The 20194-nt window shown below is 35.1% G+C and overlaps 1 protein-coding gene across 1 annotated transcript in view; it reads left to right on the forward strand.

Moving 5' to 3' along the window:
* LOC142354220 (uncharacterized) overlaps nucleotides 1-20194 on the forward strand; it is a 64408-nt gene that overhangs the window by 15960 nt on the left and 28254 nt on the right. Inside the window, exon 2 of the mRNA XM_075406472.1 lies at nucleotides 11847-11947. Within this exon, the coding sequence (XP_075262587.1) occupies nucleotides 11847-11947 (101 nt within the window). The remainder of the gene's footprint in view (nucleotides 1-11846; nucleotides 11948-20194) is intronic.

The raw sequence follows: 20194 nt of genomic DNA on the forward strand, positions 1-20194 counted from the left end.
CAACAATCGCCCAGATAGCGTAATAACATTAAAACGAAAACCACCTTAATCGGTACATATCGTGGTTATACTTACTTAAAATTAGGTCAAACGAACTTTTCCTGAACTTGCTACGTATATTAGAACGTATTTGTATTCTTATTTGGAACAATTTCTTTGCGTATTTGTTTTTTTTTACAAATATTCGATTCTGATTGGTTAAAATTCGTTCATTTATTTCGTAGCAATCCAATTTCAAATCGTTTAATAGGTAATCAAATAATCAATCGAATTTTTAATTTTTGACTTGAACGCTGTCAGAAAAATAATACCTGGTGTCTTATGATCAGTTTTGTTTCCCTTATAAAACAAAAATGTTGGAGCTTTTTGGATCAAAATCCAATACCCAAATAGTTCTTAAAACCAAGCTGAGCACTCCTTTTTAAGTTTTCACTGGCTTGAAGTTTGACCGAAATCGGATGAAGAGCTGAAAGGATTTCTATCTCAAGTTCAGTTCTCAGAAAAATGTGTTACTCCTAAAGTACGAAAGTTTCCGTAATTTTTTATTGGGAACAGTCAATTGAAAAAAAAGTAGTTCATTTGTTTTCGAAGCAAAAAAATTAAACCAAAAACAATAGAGAATAGGAGACATATAAGATCTTTAAAAAGAAATTAATTAAACATCCTGAAAACATCATTATTGAAAAATTGAAGCATAAGACTTTGAGAAAGGTATTTTATGTTTTCTTATGGTCATTTGTATTTCAATTTAAAACAAAAATGTAAGATATATCCAGAAACTAATATCAAACATATTTTCTTATTGCATTCAAAGGGCGATAAATCACCTTCACTACTACTTTATTTTATCATTAAAGTATAACAATGAATTTTCACCCAGGTTCAGTTTTGAAGAGATTTGTGATGAAAAATTATAACGAACTTTTTCATATGTTTATTTGCGGAAAGGTTGTATTGATTTAAAAGAATGTTCGTAAAAATTTATATTTTGTCCTGACATCACATCTGATTAAAAAAATAAACGGGACTCATTATGTTCCCAGAGGTTTAAATTGTTGCAAAAATCTATAACAAGAATTACAATCATCCGAAAGAAGATCAGTTCAATTTTTTCCTTAAAATGCAAGATATACGTAGGACGAGAACAAGCTAAAAATATTGAAATATTATAAGAGTGCGATTATGAAAAAAATACCAAAAAATGCCAGAAGTGAAAAATGAAAAAAACTGAAAGCCTTACGATAAATTAAAGGCCAATATCTTTATGTATGTCAGAGAAACTTTGAACGATAATCAAAAAACGTTTTTTTTGGATAAAATAGATTTGACAACTAATATGTTTCTTTCTTTGAAGGTTTTTACCTTGAAAATTTAATTAAGTTAAATTTTGAAGGAAGTGGGATGAGAAGTTTCTGTTGCAATAAACGTAAACTAACAACAATTTGACGTTTTTTTGTTTTGCCCGAAAACTCAATCATTAACGCTGATTTTTTCTGAGATCACCAAAAGTTTCCATGGAGAAAATTACCTGAGACAAGATCAGTTGAAACAGATTAAGAAACCATTTTTCGCCTCAATATGGAAAATTATCTCGAACGAGAGTTTGACTGACTGCATATACAATATTTTTGCATCAATGTTCAATATAGTGCATTCATTTCACTCTGACGGTTTGAAAGTGTTACAGTAATTGTTGAGAACAATTAATTGTTACTAGGTCAGGATAATATCATTTCTAGTAACTGCACTCTCAAAATCAAATGAATGTACAGGAAAAAAAAGCACTAATATGAATTGAAATTAAATTGAACTTACTGAGAACTTTTTTCAACATCCTGAGTTGCTAACGTTTACATAATCGTTTTATTTGGTGCAGTAAAATTATTATACGATGTACTTATTCAAAGTTGCACCTAATTTTGAAGGCCTTATCATAAAGTCATTTTAAGTTTAGTATCTACCTTTTTTAATTCACACATTATGTCTGTTGACCAAATTCCCGCCCTTCGAATTATGTGTTCACATTTAGTTATGACTTCTGAATTGCTAACTGTTATAACTTTTCATTCTCTTAGTTTTGCACCTCGAGTACAGGTGCTCAATTTAACTTGTCAGTCGTATTTTCTATCTGAGTAATCTAGACAAGTGTCAGATAGGCGATTTGATAAGCGAATCCAAATACAAAACTGTGTTAAGTGAACTCGCCGCACAAGTACACTCAACAGAAATTCTAATGGTGATTCGCATTGCAAAATCAAGTACAAAAAATTGATTGTGCAGGACATGGCGCAGTCAGCAACGCAAAAACGAATCCCACTCGGCATAAAGCCTTTGTGGGAAAAACCGAGTGCAGACCCTCCGTTGAAGTGGGAGAAATGGCAGATGCAGTCAAAAATGACTTTTCTTGCGAAGGAGAGAAATGCATTAGACATTTTGTTTGAACCAAGGTCTGAAAGAGTTCAACTACCGTTAGAACCGATTTGCGAGAAAACTATAACAGGTTTCTGAGCCCAATCGGAACAAGAAAGACTAGCAAGAAATGCGCAATTAAAAATGAACAGGGAAAATCGATGTCAGAAACTTATGGAGATTGGGATCGTGTGTGGAGACAAGCCATGGACACAGGCAGACCACAAGACAGTATCAATGCTATATCTCAGTTTGGGCACCAAAGGAAGACGCATCATATGTAGCAGAAAGCCGCATCTCAAGATGGACATACTGACAACGGTGGAGCTTTGGATTATCATGCAATCTACGTTCATTGGTCAGCGAAACATTACCTTTGATAGGTACATGCTCCTCACTACCAAACAGTCGAAGGGAGAATCTATTGAACATTTCTTTGGCAAATTGAAAGAATTGTCCGAGAATTGCGATCTTGGAAATCAGGAAGATACACTGATCAGAGATCTTTTTATTGCAAATATGCAAGATCCTGAAATTCAAAGAGAATTACTTTGAGAAACTCTTGAACCACCCCAAGCCTTACGTTTGGCCATAAACGTGAAACTCGGACAACGGAATCAGTTACAGATTTCAAACACACAACCCGCATCGCATGTCAATGCCATAATTCCACAACGGCCTTTTCGCCAATCAAATCAACGACCAAATACCCCCTCTTCTACTCGACAGTCAAAACATCTATGCCGTAATTGTGGCCTGACTTGGTCAGCAAATCACAAGGATAAATGTATTGCGAAAGGCAAGACGTTCAATAATTGTGGTTTACAGAATCATTTTTCACGAGTACGCTGTAAGCCAAAGTCTTCATCCACTAAGCCCACTTGCTCTAATGTTAACTCAATTGAGGAAACTACAACTGAACAGTCTGTCAATGCGATCCAAATTACAAATTATAAACTTCAATGTGAATCCGACTTTGATAGTTCAGATGATAATATGGTAGCTAGCATTGCTAGTAACACAATTCAAATCAAATCAAAAAAGACAACTTTACAGATCGGAAATACTAAAGTAGGACTCCTTATTGACTCCGGCAGCGTGTGTAGCATTTTGAATGAATTTCTCGCTACGGAAGTAGTCAACAATTCTACTCATGCACGATGGCTGACAACAGCACCTGCTCAAGAACTCAAAACCTTTGCTAATGAACCAATACCTCTAATTGGAATGATACAAGCACCGATGGAAAGCAATGGGTGGCGTATCGAAGACGCCGAATTTGTTGTTGTTAAAGACGGACTGAAACCACTGATTGGCAGAGACTTATTTGAAGTCCTGGGAATTTCAATCACTCAAACTCTGTGTTCAAATGCAGGTAGAATGGTCAACACTATCACAACTCAATGTCCATTTAAAACACGAATAGCAAATCAATTTCCTCAAGTTATTTCATGCATTGGCAGATCAAAAAGTCACATTGTTAATTCTAAATTTCACAAAATTTTCCAACCCAAACATCAAAAGAGTAGAAGGGTACCCATTAATTTACAAGACCGAGTTAACAGTGAAATTAAAAAACTTCTTGCAGAAGGACACATAGAAAAACTTAATAATTGTTCTGATCAATATTTTATTTCTCCTACAGTTATTACAGTTAAAAGAGACCAAACAATAAAATTAGCCTTGGATTCAAAAATTATTAACAAATCCATACTTAAAATTAAATATCAAATGCCAAATATTGAAACACTTATGGACTCCATATCACAAATAATAACAGATTAAAAAACAGAGCCAGCGGAAAAAAACTATTTCTCTACAATAGACCTTAAGTACGCGTACAGTCAACTGAATCTTCACCCTGAGACAGCCAAACATTGTAATTTTAATATTGTCAGTTGCGATATGACAGGCACGTAGCAATTTAAAACAGGGTTTTATGGACTTACAGACATGCCTGCCGAGATTCAGAAGGCGATGGGTTATACGTTAATCGGTCTTAAAAACACATTTTGTTTTTTGGACGTCATATTGATTGTAAATAAAGGTTCAGAAGAAAATCATTTTAATCTTGTAGTAAATTGTCTACAAAAACTGGACGCGGATAACCTTCGTATCAATCTTCCTAAATGTCATCTCGCGAAGCAAGAAATTTCATGGTTGGGATATAATATTACCCAATCAGGGACATCACCTCTAGAAACTAAAATTTTGGCAATCCTTTCATTGCAACCACCTAACACACTTAAAAATTTACGCTCATTCCTTGGTTCGGTTCATTACATTAGTAAATTTATTCCCAATCTAGCTCAACTTTAACATCCTCTAAGACCCCTTCTTCAAAAATCTACAAATTACATCTGGACTGACGAACACACTGTACATTTTAATGCTATAAAAACACGAATCGCGAATCACACAGATAACATTCATTATAATCCGCAACTCGAAACACGTATAAAATGTGATGCTTCTCGCTCTGGCCTTGGAGCAGCATTAGAACAATTGACAATTGATCGTTTGAAACCGATTTTTTATACATCTAGATTTTTAAATAAGAATGAAGAACGTTATAGCATCAATGAATTTGAACTCCTTGTAGTAGTTTGGTTCATAGAATATTTTAAAAATTACCTTTAAGGCAAAGAAATTTCTATCATAACTGATCACCGAGCTCTTCTTTCAATTCTAAAAGAACACAGATCAAACAAACGCTATAACAGTTGTTTATCACGATGACTTGATCGACTTTTACCCTATCAATTTAAAATAGAACATTTACCAGGCGCAAAGATGGGACTTGTTGATTATATATCCCGCAACCCCTATCAACTGGCAAAAATTATTTCTAATTATGACGAAGAATTTTTAGTCGCGACATTATCACGTATGCATACTGGTGCAAAATACTTGATGAAGAAACAAATATTTCCTCTGTTACACTAAATAAATTTTATCACGATAATAAATCTGGTTTACAAAAATCTAGCACACAACATACAAAACAAGTATTGAATATAAATTTCGCTAAACCTAAATTGGTGATAAAAGACAATAAGTCACCTGCTCCGCAAAGTTCTAGTTCAAAATTTCCCTTGAAAAGTAATCTTAATTCTGTTAGTGATCCCGCGTACGCTTAACAGATAATAATTCAGCACTCGCTACGCGAATATATCATTCTAATCTTCTCCCTTCTAACACTATTAATTCGGATAGTAAACACGCAATGCGCGTAAGCTTAACACAAAACAATTCAACACTCGCCAAGCAAAAGCCTAATCAAAATTCCACCCACATTAATTGTATAAAATTTGATAGCACACTCGCACTGCGGGTAAATTTAACTCAAAATCAATTAGCACTTGCCCAGAAATTTCATACTTCGAAAACGAATACATTCAATCACAATATTTCTGATTGTGATTTTGATCTGCAAGTACGCTTCAATCATAATAAATTAACAATCACCGAGCATAATCCTCCCCTATTTAACCAGTCATATTTTTTGCATACTTCGAATGCCTTATTTGCAACTCAATCTAGTAATCACCACATTAAATCCAAACTTGCGTCGCATAATACAATTACCATAAACACACCACTACGAATTGAGCCTCAAAAAGCACTATTTCTGACACATAATACCGGAAAAGCGTCACTCGCTTACCGAAACCGGCATCAATTCACTGATTTAAGCCTTTTTAACTTGTCAATCACAAATAAGCCTAAAATTTCTTCCTTAATTTGCACTCAAAAGTCACATACCTTAAATAGTTCACGTGCCAAATTGGTAAACAATAAAAAGTCGCTTTTTGCCCAAACTCAATCTGAAATTCAGTTGTCTCCCTCCGCTTCAAATAATTTAATTAAAAACTCAACAATATCAACAAAAATGAGCCAACCTGTGTCCGCAATGAAAGACAAATCAACCTCAATTCGTTCAAGCCGAACTTCGCCGCGCGTATCCTTCACGGACAATACTACCCCAAACACGCCCCGCCAATCCTCATCGCATTCAAATATCAGCACCCCGCTCACCGATAGTCCTCAAATCCTTTCCTTTGACAAAGTAGTTGGCAAAGTTTATAACAAAGGACTAATAGCATCCCTAACCAGCAAAGATGCAGTGCTCAAAGAAGTCAGGGACTGCATCATCCGCTCTGACGAGGAACGATTAAAAGCATTAAACCCCTACTTGCACAGCTACTGGCGGGTCCTGCACGTAAGCAGTGGTTGTGTGTGCATGGAAGAGAAGGTGGCCATCCCCAGCGCCCTAAAGGATGCGCTTATCGAAGACCTTCACGCCAGTCACCCGGGCAGCTGGGGGATGATATGTATGGCCCAGCCTTGCTGGTGGCCATACATGAACCGCGACCTCTTGGTCCGAGCAACAGAGTGCAAACCTTGCACTGCCATCGGTAAAAATTTATAATTCCTGCAAAGCAATTCCAAGCTCATAAACCATGTATAGTCCCAAACCGAGAGATACAAATAGTTTTGCATGACCTATAAATAATGAGAAACATCATGAAATTTACAGTTTAACATGTATTGATAGATTTTCTAAATATCCGTCTGCTGAAATTTTTTGATAATGCAAATGCTTCCAATGTCATTAAATTTTTAGATAATTATATACATATTCATGGAGTTTCTTGTTCATTACGACTAGATCAAGCTTGCTGCCTCATAGGGAACCAAGTTAAAATTTTTGTATAAAAAATAATATCACTGTAATACGAGCTCCAGCAAACGATCGTCGAACAATAAGTTTAGTAGAACGATTAATGAGTTCAATTAAACAACGCTTAGCATGTATAAAAGAAGCAAATAAAGAATTAAATTTGTTCACCACTAAAGCAACATTAAAATCAATCATCTACCAACTCCGCATATGTAGACACAGAATTACTAAGCTTTCGCAATTCGAATAACACTTTGGGCGAAAAGCCAATTCTCCGCTTAGCAACAAAAGTAATAAACCACATTCTTCTGATTTAGGTTATGAAAAAAATTTAAATCATTGTTTAGATGAAGAGACGGTCACACCCAATGAGTTGTTACCAGAAGAAAATTGGGGGAGTGATCGTAGTCACCATGAACTTGAAAAGAATATGTGCAAGGCCACAAAGGACGCTCATTCCCGCGTACGACTGGCAGGAGACAATGAGTCACGTTTCCTGCACACAACGAAAGCACATCGTCCTATACCCCTCAAGGAACACACAGTGCAACTCAACATTGCTCGTAAGAAACATCCCCATAGACGCTCGAAAAAGAACATCGACGGGCTTTACGAAGTGTTAGCCACAAGATCTGTGGTGCAAAAGACTGACCAGTATATATCCGTGATGCGTGAAACTGGGAAGCTGGAAGTCACGGTCAGGAATAGCGATATCGCCAAATTCGGCACCTGCGATGAGCGAAAACGCAATTGATGGATTATGTAAATCGCAGAGGGCCACGTGTACACGAAAAATCAACAAAGGCCAAAATTGTGAGTCATACCAAAGAATTCACGCGAATTCAGAAAGGCGATAGAAAGATGAAACATCGTAAACGTGACACGGGAAGCGGAGTCTCATCCAACAAATCGAATATTGCTCGCGCAATGCGAGTACGAATGCCAAAAGTGCCGGCAAACCTCGTACCGTCAGAGACAGCATCACAACCGGAAATCAATCCCGATCAACGAAATATTACTTCTGAAGTAATAATTGCACCTCTCCCAACAGGCCAACGAACGGATTTTATTATACCCTCTACTTCGGCATATGTAGAAGGAATGCGCCAAGTTCTTCCACGTACATCAAAAAGGACACGAAAGAGCCCGAAATATTACGGGTATGATAATGACGATTCATCTGGTGAGTCGACCAATTCGTTCCCACCGAAATTTGTACAACCCCTCGAGAAACGCCGTGCAGGTGACGTAGCATCTGTTCAACCTTCAGTGATACAGACGATTGTGAAAACTGCGACTCGAGTAGAGCCAATTCCAAATCCACTCCCCTCACCCGTCATAAAAGAGGTATCGCCTATTGACCCCCGCTTTTGGCCAGCAGATCAGAGTTCTCCAGATGAGCGAAAACTTGATGAGGAGGGTATGTAAACAAAACTCTGAAGGTTTAAAACTCGATATATTATTACTTATGACTACCTATGATAACCAGTAAATATATTGTTGATAACTATTTAACCGGTGAATAAGTATTAATAAATAAAATATTGTTATTAAAATTTCATCTTATACAATTTTAATTTTCACTAAAAGACGAGAAATGTTGTACCTAGTCATTTTATTTGGTGCAGCAAAATTATTCTACGATGAACTTATTTAATTTTGCACCTAATTTTGAAGGCCTTATAATAAAGTCATTTTAAGTTTAGTATCTGCCACTTTTAATTCACACATTATGTCTGTTGACCAAATTCCCGCCCTTTTTATGTGTTCACATTTAGCTATGACTTCTGAATTGCTAACTGTTATAACTTTTCATTTCCTTAGTTTTGCACCTCGAGTACAGGTGCTCAATTTAACTTATTTCTTGTCAGTCGTATTTACTATCTGAGTAATCTAGACAAGTGTCAGATAGGCGATTTGATAAGCGAATCCAAATACAAAACTGTGTTGAGTGCACTCGCCGCACAAGTATACTCAACAGAAATTCTAATAGTGATTCGCATTGCAAAATCAAGTACACTAAATTGATTTTTTGTACGACAGCTAAAATTGGCAAAAGAGTAAAATTGTACGTATTGTGCTAAGTCGAATTTCAAATTAGTAAAAAAATGTCCGAACTTTTTTGAAGTCAGATTCAATACCTGTTTTTTAAAACAGCTACGACTTTATTTATATCTCAAAATCGTACGTTAAAGTTTATTTTGATTTCATTTTCGAAGGATTTCGAAGGAGTCAGCAAAAAAGTGATCATCAAAAAAATTTAAACCTATAGCTTCAAGTCTTCAGACTGCCTTTGCCTCAACGTTTATGGGAAACGTTTAAGAAAAAAAGCACTTGAAACCCGCTTTGAAGATGAAGATTAATTGAAACGTTGAAAAGTAAAGTGTTTATTTGATCAAAATTCAAAATGGAAAATTCATACGGAACAAAAATTACATAAAATCTTTTAAACTACGTAAAACATTTAAGTTTTAACATTCGAAAATATAATTTCCGGATCTTTCCGATATAAAAATCGGCATATCTTATCCTCTGTCATCTGTTTGCTATAAGTTTCCATTAAATAGCAAAAACTTAAGAAAAGTCACGAAGAAATATCAGATGCCTATTTTTCAAGTACTGTTCCTAAAAACAAGATCACTACCAATTTTTTTTACCACGATATTCTACTTTGAGTTTTAGGCTGACTGAAAGTTTGCAATAAGTCAAATGAAATGTTAAGAAGTCCTTTATTAAATTTTCAGCTTTGAAGTTTTTTGTTAGTAATACTACTTCCTGAAGAACCAATTGTTTGCTCTGATTTTTTTCAGAGAGTGTGAAAGAGTTTCTTTCCAAAGCTGTAATGAGGAGAATAATAATTTGACAGTAAATGAGTCCAGTAGTTGTGGAGGTGATCTCTCTTCAAAGAAAACATCGATAAAAAATCATATAAAAAATTTGTAAAAACGAATTAGCTCTAGCAAAACATTCCCAAAATGCTTCAACTAAAACGGCAGAAAAATGTGTGGTGATGCCTTATGACTATTTAAATTTTCATTGACTTACAAAAACATCAGATAATTGTACCTTTTCTTATTATTAAAAACGGTTTTTATGGGAACCTGTTGATAAAATCAAGTAGACTACGACTTCATTGTTGTCTCGAAGTGTAAACTTGGTTTTTACCTGACTCAAACTTTGAATAAACTCGATCGAAAAGCTTCATTTTAATGATTAAATTTTGTATGATAAATATAAATTTAAACAACGAAAATTTTTTGAAAAAAGAATTCGGCGTTTTCTCTTAAACTTACCCAGGTTGAGGTCCCAGACGGAAAGTCGATATGTCCAGACCGTCCCAGACGGAAAGTGCCTATGTCCAGACCGTCCCAGACGGAAAGTGCCTATGTCCAGACTTTCGTGCGTTCACCAGACCTTCGTGCGTTCATGTCCAGACTTTCGTGCGTTCACCAGACTTTCGTGCGTTCATGTCCAGACTTTCGTGCGTTCACCAGACTTTCGTGCGTTCATGTCCAGACTTTCGTGCGTTCATGTCCAGATTTTCGTGCGTTCGACAGACTTTCGTGCGTTCACCAGACTTTCGTGCGTTCACCAGACTTTCGTGCGTTTATGTCCAGACTTTCGTGCGTTCACCAGACTTTCGTGCGTTCATGTCCAGACTTTCGTGCGTTCACCAACATTTCGTGCGTTCATGTCCAGAACTTTCGTGCGTTCACCAAACTTTCGTGCGTTCGCCAGACTTTCGTGCGTTCATCAGACATTCGTGCGTCCACCAGACTTTCGTGCGTTCAAGTCCAGACTTTAATGCGTTCATCAGATTTTTGTGCGATCATGTCCAGGCTTTTGTGGCTAAAGTGTGGAGCATACCCACCAAAAAAGAGCACAATTGGACTTAAATTGACGATTTTGTGTCCAAAACAATGTTCGGTGATCGAAAAAGTTAAGCCTAATCGAGCGCGGATACTTTTCGGTCTGGGACCTCAACCTGGGTACTTTTAAATCAATCTTTTCCACTGATTTAATTCTGAGTGGTTGAAAATTAGGCAGGAATGACAGAAATTTTTTAAAAGACTTTACTTTTTACATTCTAAAAACATCATCTACAAAGAATTGCAAGTATATTTTTTATTTTGAGGTTGAACATTACACGAAAAAAAGACAGCAAAAAGAGTTTTTGATTGAATAAAGATTTAAAAGGTGTTTCTTGTTTTGATTTGTCACGCCCTTGAAATCAACTTTGTCCTTAACAATTAAAGAATATAGTTTTCTGAACCATTTGAAATGTGATCTTTCTAATTACATTTTTTCAGTTTTTCTTTTTAGGCGCAGTTTTTGGTACTGTTATTTCAAACGTGAATATACGAGGAAATTAAAGAGAAAAGCCACACTTTGATGTAAAACAAATAATTTCAAAATATCTCTTCAACGGTTGAACAAGTTTTTTAGGGCGTTTTTGGGACTCTTTTTGTATCTCTTCTCTATAAAAGATAACGGTCGGATAAAATGATCTTCACAAAAACATTGGCTGCTATGAAGTTCCTCAACCCATTTTACAGAGGGTTGTAACAATAAATCAAAATTAAGTCAAAGTGATGTCATATTTCCCGTTACAAAGAGTAGTGAAGTCTAGTGAATAAACTCTGGAAGAAGGGGAGGGTGGTTATGGGGTTATACATAAATAGCTCTCACAATAAGTTTAGAATTTTATACCCGTTAATTATACTCGCCGTAATTTTAATCTCTGTCTCTTTAGTTCTGTTTCTGTTCACTCCGTGGGCGGACCCCGCAACAGGTGACAAATTGGACTTTGACATATTACATTACACAGTGCAGAACTCCGTGGCAGCATGGGACGTAAGTTACACTTATATACTTCATTAACGTTATTACTTTAAGTCGAGATGTCAGCGCAATTCTTACATAATTTCTGGAAAATTTTTCGACCCAGGTATGGGTCATAAGATTCTAGGGTTAATTTTTTTATATAGACTCAAAAGTCTGTGGTCTTCTATATACTGTGCCATAAAGTTGAAATTATCGAGCAAAAAATACCATGGCGTGTAATTGAGAGTCAGCAGGGTCATTTGAATGCCAAGGTTTTCCTCCATAAAACCATATCATCTCTTTCTACCTACGTTTTAAATTTGAACTCTGACTTTCGAACTGTCACCAGTGTATTTTGAAAATTTTGTTTTTAGGCTTTGCAAAAAAAGCAAAAAAAGCTATATATGATTTCTAAGACATCAAAGTCAAAACTTTTCATCGTCGCTAAATATAATTCTGACACACAAGCCATTTTGAGCTATCGAAAATACGTCATTTAAGGCAGTGATTTCACAAGTGATAAGAGAACTGAGGATAAACCTCGACCTATGAAATGAACTAGCGCAATTTAAAAAAGTTGTCATGAAAAGCCTAAGTTTTGACCCTAATTGGTCGTGAAAATTACTTTGCTCGAACGAGACTTTTGCTCGACACAAAATGTCACGCCAGGTCTTGTGAATATCATTATATCCCTAGTTCTAAAAGAAATTTAAGCATCAAAATAATACAATAACTCAGCAGGAAACGTCCTGAATTAAAATCAAGAATTGAATGAAAAACTTGAAAACTCCTCAATTGACTAACAGAAGAATTGGATACCAAAAGTAAAACAAAAAATTTTTACATGATTTGAGAATTATCAAAACAGATACTCTGGTTGTTAAGATAACAAAAACCGATAGTTAATATGCAGTATTCGTAAAAAAAAAAAACAAAACACAAAAGAGCAATTCACAGATATCTTTCTGGACACAAACGACAAGCATAAGCGAAAACATAAATATGAGCAAAATAGAGGACAGAAACTCATCCAAACCAAGAAAAATAATGAAAATTGTTCCAAAAATTGTTGAAAAAAGATTTCTTGCGCACTTAAATTAAAAGTTGAAACAGAACAAAAATTTCAAAAAAAACTTAGAAAACTGCCAAATTTATGAAATGTTGTTGTTGAATGAAGTTGTTGAAATTTGTAATATAATTATCCCGAATGATTTATTTGGGTCAACAAAAAAATTATGCCCCAACCCAATTTCAGTCTGAAAGCTGTCTCTTTGGTCAGTAAAAGTAAATAGAACTTCAAAAAAAATAAAACTTTGAAAATAGATATAATTAGGAAAAATTGTTTGAAAATTTCAATAATTAACGACATCCGGATCAACGTCAACAATTTTTTCTCTGTTGATAAAATTTAATTCGTCAACCCATTTCTAAGCCAAGAAAATATTTCTTTTGCCTATAATATTGAAAGCAACGTGAAAGTATCAAAATTTTTGAAAAACGTCAAAAACAGCAAAAACGGCTTTGACTCTACCGCTAAAGATGACTTGAAGAGCAAAACGATAGCAAATAAAGTAGCATGAAAAGACATTTACCCTAACTATTGAGTATAAAAACAACCAAACTATCAATTTTTTTTAACAAACAGGACACAAACAACGGCAAATTGCTTCATTTAGGGCTCAAAAACAGCCAATAATTAATCTTTTCACCTTGAAATGAGATTTTCAGGCAACTTCAGAACACCAAGCACCTTAGAGACTACCAAAGCCAGCTAACGGCCTCTATTGCAACTAATTCTCGCCAAGATTTGCCTGTTTATCCAGTTTCAAAATCTTCGAAAAAGGGTGTGAAGTCATACAAAAAACATAGCCAGACATGCCCTGAATTACAATTCGAAAAATTTATTGAAAAAAAATAAACTTATTATACTTGACCAGCAGACCAAGTGAACAATGCCAGTCAAGCAGGGCCTCACAGAATTAGATAAAAGTTAATTTATTGACCTTGCTGAAATTCCTGAACCTATATTACTGAAAACCAATATATTATCGATTTAAATGTATCCATTAACCCAAGCACGCTATTTGAAAAAGCTAAGGGCGTCTAAGCCTTTCAGTAATATGGCTTCGTTCCTTAAAATGTTTCATTGTCCTTTGACGTTTAAAAAACTTGCAAACCTAAAACCTATTAAAAAGACTTCAATAATTATTTGAAATTCGCTATGTATTCGGATGTTTTTGACTTCCAATGATAAGTTATGGCAGTTTCGTTTCATTCACCTCTATAGATCAAACCTTGACAAAAAATTAGAAAATTTTAAAGAAAGCCGCAAATTTTTAACAAATTTGATCAAAAACAGTGATCTAATGGTTATTGAAACTTTTTCAATATCTCACTCGTCTCTCCAGTAACTTAGCTTCAAGCTATAAAAATTTTCACTGGGTTTTAATGATCGATACAAGAAAACCAATAATTTCGAATAAAAAAATTGCAAAAAACCGAAAATTTTTCTGAAAATTGGTGAAAGTCGTGACAGTAATACATGCAAAGCGAAATCGCTGTCTCTGGAAACTACCAAAATATCCATGTCCAAGCGCTTATAAGTTTCATTGTCCCCCATAGGACTAAACATGCAGAAATGAAAGATTTCTAAAAATTAAAAAAAAAACTGCAAACTTTATTAGTAATTCGCTTAAATTCGTGATACCGTTATCTCTGTGACCGATTAGCTATCCCTACAAAGAATCTAGTTACTTATTTTAATGCCCTGAAAAACCTATCCATTTTTGTCCATAATTCTCGAGTCATTCAAAAATTGACAAACTCTTTCTTTAAAAAAATTAAATGTTGCTAATTTTTCAAAAAAGTTTTCGAACTGTCGTGAAGTTAGTATCTTCATAACCAATTAGTTCTTTTCAGCAGACTATCGAGGTACTCACTTTTATGCCATGAAAGAATTTTACTAACCTCTATAGATCGAAAGACTCAAAATCTAACGTAAAATATCACAAAACCTACAAAATTTAGCAAGTTGTATTAAAAAGTCGTCAATTTACTGATATTAATATCCTCAAAACTTTTTCAAAGTCCTTAAAAACTGATTGAGTAGTCAATTGTCAGGCCTCAAAAATTCGCATTGACCCCTAAAAATTGAAAAACTCAGGAAAGAAAAATTGTTAAAAAACGTGAAGAAAGTTAGAAAAATCACCAAAATTTTGGGCGTTTATGTTTTTATCACCGCCAATTTTGCTTAAAAACAGACATAAAAGAACATATGACTTCAAAAAGAACTTCATTAAAGTTGAAAGCGTTGTTTCTACACTACGATAACAAAAAGAACTCAAAGAATGACTAACCAACGTGGTCATTGATCCAATTTGATCGCAAACTTTACCTTTTTATCTCCTTTTTAAAATTCAAAGTCATAGGAAAAAGTGCGAGCACATCTTAGAAAAACATAGCAGGACAAGTCCTGATTTTCAACCAAACAAATTGATTGAAAAACTTCAAATTACTATAGAAGCCAAACCTTGTCGATTTGTATTTAGCAATTAACATGAGCACACTTTTCGAAAAAAAATTTTGCTCTCTAACGCATTAAGTATAATGGTTTTGAGCCATGAAATGCCATAAAGTTTTTTATTGACTCCCTAAAGACCGAAAAACTAAAAAATTAAAACAAATTTTACAAAAACTTACAAAAACTTTTGTTTAACCTCCGTCTTCTCCTTCTACTTTAGAATTAGAGCAAAAAAAATTCACGCCGCGAAACCACTTGATTTTTCACTCCACTTCCTGATTTTGCTTGACCAAAATCATCACTTCAATTTGTCTTTAAAGATCATAAAAAGAACAACACCCCAATAAAAATTTTATAAAGGATAGAGAACCAATTCTTGCATTTTAAAAAGAAAGGACACCAGTGCAGTACAATTCTTGGATTGCAACAAATAACCCACAAAAACGTCAGTATACAATGAATATTCAAAAAAATCTTTGAGGGAAAAAACTTTTGCTGGAGCCTTGAAGGTGCCATTATCAAATTTGCCTTTGAAAGTGCTTTTTATCGACTCGTGAAAAAAATGGTGAACCGTAATTGCTTTTAGAAAGACCTGTGCTAGAACCATGAGCGACTTTTTTCATCACTAACTAGGAAACTCAACTATGTATTAAAGGCCGAAGTCAAAATTAACCCCTCGTAGGAGATGCGTTAGGGTTTTTCATAAGTCGGGATCTATTCTGGTCTAATTTTGTTTTGTATTATTTGAGTAAAATTTAGAGGTATAGTGACATGCGAAAAATATTTTGATGGAAAACTTTTTGCTAGGTAATAAAATAAGATCTGGAGCCGCTTCATAATCTTTGTGATGGTTTGAAAAGCATTTGTTGTAATTTTTGAATTGTTGCATTTTCTCGGATTTGTTTTATCGGCGTTTTCAGCTCTTCAATTTATAGTTTCAAAATTGTGGGAAATTTTCCGTTTTTGTAATGCAGGCAGTTTTACTTGTGCCTCATTTATCTATTTTTAGACATATGAGTGGCAATCAAGTCTATTTATGGTGACTGGAAATAGAACAAAAGGAAAACAAACCAAGAACAGAAAAATAGGGACAAAATATCAACCAATAATCTCTGCTTTCATCAGCTGAAATTAGGCACTATTTGCGAGCTGGCACAGAACTATGACATCTGGCCATGCCTCGCAATTAATGGCTATGCTTTAGTGGACTAGGGGACTTGCTATTACTTTATCACAACGGAACAAAATCTTACGACTGAACTTATTTTGACTTAAATTTTAAATGAGCGTTTTAATATGCTTGGACAATACGCAAAATGAATAACTTATTCGATCTATTGCCCCAAATTTTGCTTTCAATCCGTTGTCATCTCGATCTACATATGCATATACAAGCAATGGGCGATTGCAAAATGGTAACATTTAAAAAAGACGTAACAAAAAGTAGAATTTTCAACAAATATTACAGGCCGAGAAATTTAAAACACTGTACTTTTATTCGTTCAATTAGCCTAAATTAGTCATAGCCTAATTCTAGATCATGTATTTTTTACCTTATCTGGCCGCGACTCGCTGGCCATGGCAATGCCTCAGCAGTTCGTGCAACTTGATATTAATCTATCACAACCGAACGTCAGATCGGTTTGCTCCCATATATAATCTCTCTATCAGCTTATTGTGATTTCTAAGTAAATTTACGTTCAAGTTCATGTTCTATTTTGTGAAAAAAATGAAGAAATTGCTGAGCAATCAGCCAAACAGAAAACCATGTGAACATTTTGTCAATTCTGATTGCTTGCTACGTTTGTAATTTTCACTAGCGCCCTGAAAAATACAAGCAACAGCAATGTTATGAAAATAATGTACGAAAAGCCCCAAATGCGTGAACAAGTTGGTTGCACGTAACATTCAAAATAGTAAATAATTAAACTTTTCCTGGTTATTGTCTCCAAAAATGATTCTATTGCTCCGCTCCAATTTTTGAGCAATGTGTACCATGACGGCGTTTTTTAAAGTAGGCCGCCAGATAATAAACAGAGAGCAATTCCCATGCAATAGCTAACGTGGCGGAGGAGAGGGGGGCTCACGACATAACTCACAAAGCAAAAGCCACACCACTGGAACCAATCTATGGAAGATGGCAAATCATGTCGCAATTTAATGATAAAAAACCTTTTGAGAATTCAAAGCTCAGAAAATAAATTTTTTAGTATGAAATTTTTTTCTAGATTATGAATAGTTCTGGCCCGACCGGCTAAGAATCTAACTTCCTAGTAGTGTCAGCTTACTGTCGATACGACAATTGTATGAAGTTTACGATTATTTTTGTTTTCGTGGAAACAGCCAACTGTGAAATAAAAAAATGCGACTTTGTACATGTGACAAAATGTACACGTATGATACAAACGATGTCGTTTGTTTTTTTTTATTCATTAAACCCCTCAAATTTAATCTCTCATTTCGCCACTTTGCCATTTAAGACTAGAACATTTTCAACTTAAAACTAATTCTCCAAATGATAAAATGTTACAACTTTAAGTCATCATCTCTGAACTCAGATCTGTTCTGTTTGCGTCCCCCCCCCCCGTACGACATGCTCCCCTCAGTTACAGAGCCACATAGTAATACGGGCTATTACATATCAGATCGCTATGTAAAATAGAGCACATGCTCACAAACGGAAAAGATCCCGTGATAATTTACATATGTTAGTTGGTAACTACGATCTTTTCCGTTTGTGCCCCCCCCCCCCCAGTACGTTATGCACCCCCCAGTTACAGAGTACGTGCCATTACATAGTAAATCATTGTGTAAAAATATTGCACGTGCGTCTGGGGGGTGCAAATAGTATGCGCCCACTAAGCTGGGGGGGGGGGGGGCACAAACGGAAAAGATCCGGTAACTATTATCGAAATTGTGAACAGTGCTAATTGAAATTGTGAACCCCAACTTATGAAAAGACTTTAATTTGATATTAAACAAGCGGCTCAACCCTGTGCTTTTAGTCAGTATTGACCGATTGACCTTATACTAGACTCAAAACGTATTACCTTGAATCGAGATATAAATAAAAGTTGCCCCACAAAAACAAAACTTAAGTTATCTTGAGAACGGAGCTGTAGGATGCTGTAGTTCATTCACAAAATCAAAAATTACTCAAAATACGAAATCCAATGACGCGTTCGAAAACAAGTGCTAGAAAACGAAATACAAGATAAATGGGATATTTTCCATTCGTGCCCCCCCCCCAGATTATTGAATGCATATTATTCGCACCTCACCCCCCCCCCCCCCGACGCACGTGCCGAATTTTCACACCGTGATTTTTACTAAGTAATGGCGCGTGTTCTGTAACTGGGGCGGATAGCGAACGGGGGGGGGGGGGGTAGCACAAACAGAAAAGGTCCGAAAAATATTTATCAGAGGAGGTCGTCATCTTTCAAATGTATTGAGACCAATACAATTCTTACTCATTGCAAAAGTTTCAACTTTTAAATTTTCGATACCAACATTCTTTGGTAGTAAATACAAATAACTATCAGTGGTTTTTTTGTCATATATACTATTATTAGAGAATCAATTTTGTGAAGCAAGCACAATCATATAGAAAATTTGATGCAACTAAAAATAAACACCATTCAAACTTTCAAGAGAATGGAATTGAATCTTAGAAATTTAACATTTAAAATGCGTTTTGAAATCAGCCACAAAAATTTTAAATGAAAGCAATTGATTAAACGGCATGGAACCTTTTTGTCGGTATATAGAAATTAAGCGTGGTTGTGAGAGTAACAATCTTAGAAACCATGTTAATTACATGATGTAAACGATAGGTGATGAGAACGATGTTGTACAACTTTTTTATTTTTTGAAATCCTCATATTTTTTAACCCATTTCTGCGTAGAAACTTTTCAATTTAAAACTATTTCTCCCAATAATAAAATACTACAACTTTAAGTCCTCATCTCTGAAATCAGATCAATTCTGTTTTTGCCCCCGTACGACATCCTCCCCTTAGTTACAGAGCCACCTAGTAATACGTGCCATTCCATATCAGATCACTATGTAAAATTTAGCATATGCGCACAAACGGTAAAGATCCCATGATCATTTACATATGATAGTTGGTAACAATATAGTCAAATTTGTGAACTGTGCTCGTCCCCGAGTTTTGAAAAGACATTAATTTGATACTAAATAGGGGCTCGACCGTGTGTGTTTACAGTTAATTTTGAACTTATGCAAGACTCAAAAATTATTTCATGAATCGAGATATAGTTAAGAGTTGCCTCGTAAATAACAAAACTTAAATTATCTTAAACACGAAGATCAAGGATGCTGTAGTTCATTCAAAAAATCAAAAAGTACTCAAAAGATGAATTCACTTACTTGTTCGAAAACAAGTGCTATATACCCAAAACGAAATAAAAGATAAATGGGATATTTTCTAATTATGCCCCCAGATTATTGGATGCATATTATTCGCACCTCACCCCCGACGCAGGTGCCAAATTGTTACACCGTTAGTTTTACTAAGTAAAGGCGCGTGTTTTGTATGTGGGGCGCATAGCGAACCGGGGAGCACAAACAGAAATTGTCCAAAAAATATTTATCAGAGGAGGTCGTCATCTTTCAACTGTATTGAGAGCAATGCGATTCTTAGTCATTGCAAAAGTTTTAGCTTTTAAATTTTTAATATCAACATTCTTTGACAGTAAATACAAATAACTATCAGTGTTTTTCTCAACATATATAC

The sequence above is a fragment of the Convolutriloba macropyga genome, chromosome 15, assembly GCF_964194025.1.
Source record: "Convolutriloba macropyga chromosome 15, txConMacr16.3, whole genome shotgun sequence".
In the NCBI taxonomy this organism is placed as follows: domain Eukaryota; kingdom Metazoa; phylum Xenacoelomorpha; order Acoela; family Convolutidae; genus Convolutriloba; species Convolutriloba macropyga.